Source organism: Microtus oregoni, unplaced genomic scaffold, assembly GCF_018167655.1.
Source record: "Microtus oregoni isolate MIOR12 unplaced genomic scaffold, Mior012 000032F_ref0000030, whole genome shotgun sequence".
NCBI classification, from domain to species: Eukaryota; Metazoa; Chordata; class Mammalia; order Rodentia; family Cricetidae; genus Microtus; species Microtus oregoni.
The window spans coordinates 21,529,555-21,539,230 of NW_024543091.1; the positions used below are offsets into that span (position 1 = coordinate 21,529,555).

Here is a 9,676-nt window from a genome sequence, read left to right on the forward strand (position 1 = left end):
GTAGTTTGTTGATGGCTCTTTCCTGATCAGACAGGCTGTCAAAGCCAGAGTCTCAGGGAGAACCCGAACTTAGAACTTCTCTAGGGTGTCTTTGTCTTAGCTTTTGGATGACAGTTGTGCACCTTGTTGGTCCACTGTTTGTCACCACCTTCAGATAACTCCGTTTTTCAGATGACAGTTACTATGAACAAAACCTCACAGACGTCACACCAGGGTGCTCTCTGTGTGCACTCCCTTGGTGAGGAAGAGAGACCAGGCAGGAGGCACAGTTACACAATTCACGGGTTTATTTGGCCTAAATAAATACAACCTGAGAACATCCATTTCAGGGCCCTCAGCACTAAAACCCCTAAAAACAGCACAGGCTCAGAAGGGTGTTTACTCAGGCCTGTGTGAGGCTGAGCTCAGCTGCGAAGGTAATTAAACTTCTATCTTGGGTTTGCGTCTGGTCTCTATCCCCTCTAGGCTCCTGCCATGGTCTGGACGGTTTTCCTTATGGGTTTCTGTGCTGGAAGCTTGGTCCCCGGTGCAGCAGTGTCAGGATGATGTAACTCTTAAGAGATGGAGCGCACGGAAGGTGACTAAAGCAAGGGGTCCCACCCTCAGGAATGGATTAATGCCAGTCCACAGAATTGCTGTCTTCTGCCGCTTGTCTCTATATGATCATGCCTGCATGTGCCCCTGCTGTGTAGTACCAGCTGCTGGGAAGCCCAACATGGCTAGACATTGCTCTTAATCTAGAACTGTAAGCTAAGTAAACCATTTTTTTTTTTTTTTTGGTTTTTCGAGACAGGGTTTCTCTGTGGTTTTGGAGCCTGTCCTGGAACTAGCTCTTGTAGACCAGGCTGGTCTCGAACTCACAGAGATCCGCCTACCTCTGCCTCCCGAGTGCTGGGATTAAAGGCGTACGCCACCACTGCCCGGCAACCATTTTCTTCATAAAGTACCCAGCCTCATGTATTTATAATAACACAAAGAAAATGAAAACAGATCCGGGGGTTGGCAAGATTGTTCACGAGATAAAAGAGCCTGCCACCAAGGCCCATGACCTGAATTTAACCCCCAGGACCCACATGGGGAAAGAGAACACGAACTCCGAACTCCTTCAAGTTGTCCTCTGATCGTCAAATGTACACTAAATAAATGAATGTAATGTAGTAAGACAGGCCCTGCCTGTGGGGTCTGCACTGCCTCTCCAGTCTACAGCCCAGAACTCTGCCTGTGTCCAGCCCTTGCAGAGAGCTTTGTGCTCTGTAACATCACCATTTCCAACTTCTGACCCTGGGAGTAGTTTCTCCAGGGGAAAGGGTGACGCGGAGACAAAGCTGGTAAATAGGTCAGAAACCTTGTCCTGTCCCCCCACCAGAAGGCTGAATGAGGGAAGAAATACAGGCCCCTCCCCCAGTTATTCCCTAGGGCCTTGACCTAGGAGGAAGCCAGAAGCTGGGTAGTCCACCGTTTGTCTTCTCTTTCAGCTGAGACGGAGGTTTGGGTTCATGTTCTCCAGATCTGAGTTTGCCTCATCATCATCTTGGGACTCCTAGGTCAGAACCAGAAAGCCCCAGTCACAGGCTTGTGCCCATCCCCAGGGCCACAGCCTGAAGGCCAACGCCTCTTGCCTCTTTCCTTCTGCCTCCACCCCGAAGGAGTCAACAGAAAGATTTGCTGCCCTAGGGGTCTGCCCACACCCAGCTGACTCCTTACCAGACTGAGGCCCCTGCCCTGCCGCAGGGTGGCATAGAAGTGCAGCACTCGGGAGTCACAGCGAACCACCGTGGGGTCAAAGTCTAGCACGCGTAGGCCCTGTAGGCTGCGGGCCCTCGAGAGGGCCACATAGGCTTGACCACTGGCAAACACGCGGCCCAGAGAGATCTCCACACAGTCCAGAGACATGCCCTGGGTGATGAAGCGACAGTTAAAGCCAATCTAGCCTGAAGTCTATTGCATCCGGATGGTTTTTATCAACCCATCCAGAGTCCCAAACAAGGGAGAGCTGAGTACGGGGCGGAGGGGGGGGGGGGCAGGGGACAGGAATCCGGGGTAAGAGTTGAGGGACAGGGTGAGAGAAAGAGCTCTAGGAATGGTCAAACAGATGCCGTGGGACAATCCTTCAGTATGCTGTGTTTATTATTCTCTCATTGGTTGATAATAAAGCCTATTTGGCCGTTATAGCAAGGCAGGATAAGGCTAGATGGGGAAAGCCAAACTGAAAATAGAGGAGGGAGGGCGGAGTCAAGGAGAGATACCAGTGAGCTGCCCAGAAAGCAAGATGCCAGAGGACCGGTAAAGCCACCAACCACATGGCAATACATAGATTAATAGAAATGGGTTATTAATAGAAATTTAAATGTAAGAACTAGTTAGTAATGAGTCTGAGCTATTGGCCAAACATTCTGTAATTAATATAAGCGTTTGTGTGTTTATTTGGGACTGGGTGGTCAGGACAAAAAAAAACCTCCACCTCCAATTACAAAGAAGTGCAGAGCTAAATCTGTACCAAGCTAACCTTGGACTCTCCACTAACGGTGTGGCCAGACAGGATTCTTTAGCACCTTGGTTCTCTACCTTGTATAACACCAACTACTACTAGTTGTATCTGCATTTCAGATGGTTGCTATAGGGATTAACGTATTCTAGTCCTGGACAGGAAGTGGCAGACGAGTGCCTAGAAAGGGGGAGAAGAATGTACTAAGAAGTGCACTAAAGAGAAGTTTAGGGCTGGGGGTGTGACTCAGCTGATGTCATGCCTAGTCGGCATGAAGGCCTGGGTTCCACCCCCAGCACCCACATAAAGTAGGCATGGCGGGGTGCATACTTGTCAAACCAGCTTTCAGGAGACTGAGGGAGGAAGATCAGAAGTTCAAGGCCCTCTACAGTTACATAATGAGTTTGAGGCTACCCTGGGCTACATGAGAGCCCACGGAAAGAAGGGAAAAGGAAGGAAGACTGGTAGATTTATTTTGCTTCTGAACTGGAATATTCCATCCAAGGGCTATTCAGTCCCCCTAAAACCTTTAAGACATATTCCAGAATGTCCCAGCATTACCCGCCCACTCTCTGCTCTGTTTTGCCCACCCCTGCACTGGGTAAGTCACCTGGCTTTTGTGGATGGACATTGCCCAGGCCAGCCGTAAGGGAAGCTGCTGCCGGCTGAGGAACTGACCCCCAGTGACCTGTACTGTCCAGCGGTCAGTGCGGATGACCTCAGTGACACCACACAGGAACCGTACCTGGGGAAGCCCTGAGGAAGACACGAAGAAGGCATGGAGACAGCCACCCTATGGGGTCTGTCCTGCCATGAAATAAAGCCAAGGAGTACAACCCCCCTCCATCATCACTGACCTCTTCCTTCTGACTCAAACCCAACTACCACTCCCCGGGCTCCATTCACCAAGCCCCGAGACACTGACAAGTTCTTCACCAACATGACCTGTGGAGGAAGAAGTGCAGGGATGGAGAGGGAGCCTCCCTGTGCCTGACTCCTCTCTGGCAGTTAGGGTTCAGAGAGAAAATGGGGGTTATTACTGAGTTGAGTCCCAATTCTTTTCTTTTTTTTTTTTTTTTTTTTTTTTTTTGAGACAGGGTTTCCCTGTAGCTTTGGAGCCTGTCCTGGCACTCACTCTGTAGACCAGGCTGGCTTCGAACTAAGAGATCCATCTGCCTCTGCCTCCTGAGTGCTGGGATTAAAGCTTCACCACCACTCAGCTGAGTCCCAATTCTTAGTGTAACCCTAACTGACTGACCTCTCAGACAAGCTGCTTGTTTTCCTGAAACTATTGTGACCTTATCTGTGTCAAAAGAGTTTCGACTTCATCAAATCGCCTGGCAAGAAGGTGGTAAAGCAAGGAGGGTCATCTGTATCACAGGACTTTAAGAAGAACTAGGCCCGGCTGGGTGTGGTGGCGCACACCTTTAAGACAGCACTTGGGAACAGAAACAGGCGGATTTCTATGAGTTCAAGGCCAGCCTGGTCAACTTTAACAAGTTCCAGGCCAGCTTGGCTACTTGGTTATCCTGTTTAAAAGAAAAAAAAAAAAAAGAGAGGGATTATGTCTGCTAAAAAGACCACAAATTTTGAGGAATGATACTAGCTCCTGCCACCTCTTTCAGCTATAATGCTTGCATTTCCCCATGGGTGCCCAATGGACACTGAGGAAAATTTACCATTCTTGTCCATCCCCATAAAGGAGAACTCAGAGCCTGCCCATCTGTGAGGTAGACTACTGTAGACCATCATGGGGCAGACATTCTACCTGGGAACTGAACTCAGTAAGGAAAAGGGACTTGCCCAAAGTGGCGTTGCTCAACAGGGCTCTTGATGTTGAAGAGAAAAGGGGCTGAAGACAGAAAAGTTGGGGAAAGTGGTCACAGTAGGTCCATCACTGTCAAGTGGCCCTGCTAGGGCCTTAATAATCAGAGATCCAGCCCCCACCACCGTTTCTTACTCACCTGAGCCCCCAGCTTTAACTGAAGGACACGGCTAACGGGACACTGGGCATCCAGGGTCCGGGATAGCTCAGGGTCACTGTCTATAGCCTCAAAGCTGTGTACCTCACCTGAAAAAGGAGAATTGGGAAAACAGGTTATATAGTATTGACTTGTGACTCAGCTTCTAAAACTGTATTAGATCAAGACGGTTGCAGGGATGGGCTGGGGACAGCTCAGTTGCAACCTTGGAATCAGCTCACTCCGGTGTTTGGGTCATAGTTCCACCTGTAAATGCACATAGAGCTTGGGCCCAGTTTTCTGGGGATGTGTGTGTGTGTGTGTGGGGGGGTCACACCTGTTCTGATGGCCCTCCCAGTTGGTTTCGCCAGGCCCAAGCCTTCTGTTTACCTGGAAGCTCCTTCAGCCGCCTCTCATTGGTAAGGGCCACATCATCCTGGTGGGTGCAGAGTCTCGTGGCTACAATTCCATCTCTTCCCACCTTATGGGCAGCTGTGGCCCTGAGCTGGCGGGTCACTTCATCTGAACATCTGTGGGGGCTGCACTGTCAGACTAGAGATCCCCTGGACACCAGAAAAGGTGGGGGCAGAAGGGTCCTGCTGCACAGGCAAAGCCTTGGAACCCTAAAAGGGCACCAGGACAGGATCTGCTGCTATCCAACCCCCAGCCGGTCTACTTTTCCCTCAGATGTGGACTGTGGGCATGGGGATAGGGATGCTGGACTCTGAATGCAGGTGGAGCTATTCCTGTGTGTGCCCTGAGAGGAATCAGCCACCTCTGAAGCCACGGCTCTCCTGAAGAAGCAGGATTATCATGAGTGAGCTCGGGCCAGAGGTTTGCAGGCCTGGAACAAGACACTGGTGTTGACACCCTGTAATACTACTGTCTTTCCTACCATCAGATTGGCCTTTAGGGTGCAATCTTCTAGCCACTTGCCTACTGCCTTGGCTGAAATAGCTAGCCTGAGTATTTTTTTTTCTCCCGTGTGTGTGTGTGTGTGTGTGTGTGTGTGTGTGTAAGAGTGCTCACATTTCACAGGCTGGAAGTAAATGTTTTACTTTTAGCCATTTTTTTCTTTCAACCCCCGGAGACAGGGTCTCATTATTTAGCTCTCTCCATCCTGGAACTCCCTTTGTAGACCAGGATGGCCTCGAGATGACAGAAGCCTACCTCTGTCTCCAGAGTACTGGGATGAAAGGCCTGTGCCATTATGCCCAGCACTTTATCTCTTTTATTGCTTACAGGTCTCTCACTGAGTCTGAAGCTTACTCACCAGGTCAGGCATTCTCCTGTCTGACCTCCCCAGCATAGGGATTTATAGGTGTGTGCTGTCAACCCTCAGCTTTTTACATGGGCACTGGGGATTCGGATTCCAAACGCAGGTGCACGTGCTTAACTGATTGAACCATCTCCCCAACCTGCTAGCCTATGCTTCTATGTGAGGTATGGTATAGGTGGTAGGTTTGTTGCTTGGTTTGGCGTAGTTTTTCATTTTGTTTTGTTTTGTTTTTGAGGTAGTGTCCCCCCTAAACAGCCCAGGTTGGCCTCAAACTCACTATAGTACCTCAGCCTGTATGTTATGGCCCAATGCCATAACATTCTTGACTAGATTTCATCCTAAGTTATCCAGTGTCCTATCCAAATCTTATTTTCCTGTATATACCGTTTGCTCCAGAGGAGAAGCATCTCTCCCATTTCCCTGGGCCAGGTGTGGTTACCACAGCCTGTAAATTCTAGGACTGAGGGGGTGGAGGCTAGAGGATCAGTAGTTCAAGATCATCCTTGGCCACACAGCCACTTCTAGACCAGTCTAGGTTACAGGAGGCCTGCCACTCCCAAGCAAACCATCTTCGCTTCCTCAACCCACGGCCCCTTTCCCAGCACCCACCTGCCCAGCCTCACAGCTTGCAGCAGAGAGATGAAGGTCTGATCTGCCTGTCTCCACACCTCAGTCAGCTCCAGAGTCACTGGCACACACCTCCTCCAGCTCTTGGCCTAGTGGGGAAGGGGAGAGGTTAAGCCATGGAGCAGAGAAGACTCCCCCAAAAGCACAGGTCAGGGGCCAGGGTGTGAGCAGTACCTGGAAGCAGAATCGAGGGTGCTGGGAGCCTTTGGTCACTGGTGGCAACTGTAGGAAGTCCCCACAGATGATGAGCTGGATCCCTCCAAATGGTTTCTTCTGTTGCCGGACAGCTCTGGGTAAGGGCAGAGAGTGCTCTAGAGAGGTTGGGTGGGGAGGCTCCTTGGGACCATTACCAGATTCAAACTCTAGAGACTGCCCTTGCTGTCCATACTGACCTGGCCACAGCTTCCAACTTGTCAAACAAGTCTGCCTCTACCATGGAGATCTCATCAATGACCAACCGTTGGCAGTTCAGCCAGCCCTGCCGCACACCCGGCCGGTTAGCCAGGGCCACACACTGGTCCAGGGGAGCCTGGCCTGAGCCAATGCCTACGAGGGACACTCTTCAGTCTTTGCTGAAACCCCAACCCTATGATCTCTCCTCCTTTCCCATAGGCTCGTACTTACCTGCAAAGGCGTGCAGGGTGGTGCCCCCGATGTGGCAGGCTGCCACTCCAGTGCTGGCAGTGGCCACTGTGCCAGTAGGGGGCAGGGAGCCCAGGATGTGCTTCAGCAAATAGGACTTTCCTGTCCCTGGGCAGTAGGCAGAGTCAGGGTTGGCTGCTGCTCCCCGCCACCCTAGAGCTGCTCCCCGCCACCCTAGAGCTGCTCCCCAGCTCCACCCATGCGTACCTGCACTCCCGGTGAAGAAGATGCTCTGGCCTTTCAGGACCATCCTCAGTACAGCTGCCTGCTCCTCAGAAAGCTTCCGTTTGTTGGGGTGCATGTTCAGCTTCTTCACAGGCAGGGGCCATCTTGGAGCTTCCTGGGAGGAACAGGGCTCTCTCAGAACCTCCTGCCATGCTGCTTGGTCTATATGAATTACATTGCATGACAGCCCTTTGCCTTGCTGTTAACTTCACTTCGAACTTTTGAGCAGGTCTGGTTCGTCTGGAGTTCGTCCCAACAAATACTAGCCTCCACCTCTGGCTTTTCGCCAATTCAGTGCCAGGCATCTTAGAGTGGTGACCATCTCTGATCGAATCTATAAGCTCTGTCAGACCCGCCTGATGGCGACTGGACTATTATCAGTTCCATTCTCTGAAAGTTCCTCTCTCTGGAGGCTGTAATACCCATTTTTCCTTCTTAAATTTCCTTGCCTAGTCTTCTCTGCAGCTTTCTCTTTGAATGTGGCCTGCCTGGACCACAGTTTCCAGTTCTCAATTTATCCCAATCTCGGGAATTACTGGCGGGGAAGCATGGACGATTTCCACGTCCCTGTCATCATACTCAGATGTACGATTGGCATTTCAGATCACCAGCGGTCCCCTTAATACACCATCTTCCCCCAACCTTGGGCCTCCTGGGTCTCTTCTATCTCAACAGTAGCACACCGACTCCCTTTCTGGTCCTCACCGTACTAGGCTTTGATTCCGTTGATCGCTTCTCCAATGCCGATTCTGGAGCCCGGTTGGCCACAGCACTCCGCAGTTCCTCCGGTTGCACTGGACTGATAGTGACAAAGTCTCGGGGCCTCGGGCCGAGCAGCTGCTCGCGGGCAGAGGCAGGTCCTGGTCCCGGGGCCGCCTCCAGCTTCAGGCGCAGCGTGCGCAGGAAGCGGCGCAAACGCTCCGGGGGACAGTCGGAGAGCAGCAGCTGCACTGAGCCAGCGCGGGGGGCGCCATCGGCGGGGAGCCTCAGCGTGCTGCGCCCGGCAGCAGCGAAGCGGGTGAAGAGGCGCACGGCCCGCAGCGGGAAGCAGCGTGGCCGCCCCGCAGGTCCCGGCGCCTGCAGTCGCAGCATTAACTCTCGGCGTTCGTTTCGGCCTAGGCTCAGCTCGGCAGTGCGCAGGGCCTGGCGCTTGCGAGGCTGCCCTCCAGGACTCAGCTCCTCCACAGCCACCCGGCACCGCAGCTCCGCGTCGTCACATTCACCGGTGGCCGCCTGGGTGCTAGAAAGCATCTCCACTGCCTCTGTAGGCTTGCGGAGACCGGAGCACACGGAAAATCGGGATGTTATAGGTGGTATGGACGCCGTAACTTAAAAAAACAAAAAAAACCTGTCCAGAATACTTAGGGTGAATAGGTTGTCACTGGTAACAGAAGGAGCCACCAAGATACTACAAGCACTCAGGAGCGAGGTGAAAACACTCTAGAAATGTCCTCTGCTGCAGTTCTCGGGGCAGTGGAAGGCGACATCAAATGCACGTAGGGCTGGCAAGCCTCTGTTATCCTGCAGTGACCACATCATAAAGTGATTCCTGCTCAGAAAGGAAGCCTGTTTGAAGAGTCCTACGCAGGTCACTACCGGACCTTCGTAAAGGAAGCAGGGCGATGGGAAGGAAACTGGCTGAAGGTGGAAACAGGCTGAGACAGGCACATCCCCTTCATACACCAATTAGTAAGTATCAGGGTCAGAATGATTCCCGTGCTTCGGAAAGGATGAATTCTTAGCTTGGGAATTTATGAAACCTCCGGACCCAGCAATCCATTGTCTCCCCGTCCGACCCACTCATCTGTACCTTACCCGGAGGGAATTCCTAAAATAATCACGTTCTTTGCCTCCTACCTCAGGGATCCAACTCACTTGTAGCTTTCGGAGGAAAAAGCCGATCAGAACCGGCCGGCAGCAAAGCTACAGTACTGAGAACATTCAAATACTAGAAATAGAAAAATCACCCTATCGCCGGCCTGGTCTTTAAATTCTCTAGCCAATCAGGGGTGGGGGCGTGGCCATGGGAGGGCCTTTCCTGGGCTTTTGACTCTGAGCTTATCTTGTTGGAGTAGCACGCGTTTTGGAGTTACCCGAGTGGGCGTGGTGGGGTAGGAAAGTGACTGCGGCTGCGCCGCGCGAGGCGTACTGTCACCCAAAGCGGCTCTGAAGATTTGAGAAGCCTTCTATTAACACTCTCCTGTTCTGTGACGTGCTTTAAGGAAAATCTCCCTCGTCCTTTGCACACCCTGAACCCACCCACAGAACCATTGTAGTCTTCAGGGCAGGCCATTCACTTGCCAGCCAAGTCTGCTTCCTTGTTCCCTAATTTTTTTCACTCTTCTCTGCCCTCCTAAGAATTATTCTATACACTTATCTCTTTTGGATAAAGACTTTTAAGACCAGTGTCAGGTGTCAAGAGGGTAGCCAGCAACTCCTTGTCTTCAGGGAATTCTT

At 51.8% G+C, this 9,676-nt stretch overlaps 1 protein-coding gene across 4 annotated transcripts; it reads right to left on the minus strand.

Annotated features, from left to right (window-relative positions):
• Positions 1–803: 803 nt before the first annotated feature.
• On the minus strand, positions 804–9,131 carry Pif1 (PIF1 5'-to-3' DNA helicase). 4 transcript variants are annotated; one of them, XM_041679610.1, is made up of 13 exons: positions 9,095–9,131; positions 7,925–8,740; positions 7,202–7,334; positions 6,977–7,102; positions 6,745–6,898; positions 6,527–6,641; positions 6,335–6,441; positions 4,837–4,976; positions 4,450–4,556; positions 3,343–3,430; positions 3,096–3,241; positions 1,705–1,896; positions 804–1,540 (listed from the first exon to the last, which is right to left on the minus strand). In XM_041679610.1, exons 2-13 carry the CDS (start codon positions 8,468–8,470, stop codon positions 1,472–1,474), a joined length of 1,923 nt encoding a protein of 640 aa, XP_041535544.1. In that variant the 5' UTR covers positions 8,471–8,740; positions 9,095–9,131; the 3' UTR covers positions 804–1,471. The 4 variants fall into 4 exon arrangements, with proteins under 4 accessions (XP_041535544.1, XP_041535546.1, XP_041535545.1 ...); XM_041679612.1 differs by having other exon boundaries at positions 7,925–8,547; positions 9,095–9,121; XM_041679611.1 differs by having other exon boundaries at positions 9,035–9,119.
• Between the last annotated feature and the right edge of the window lie 545 nt (positions 9,132–9,676).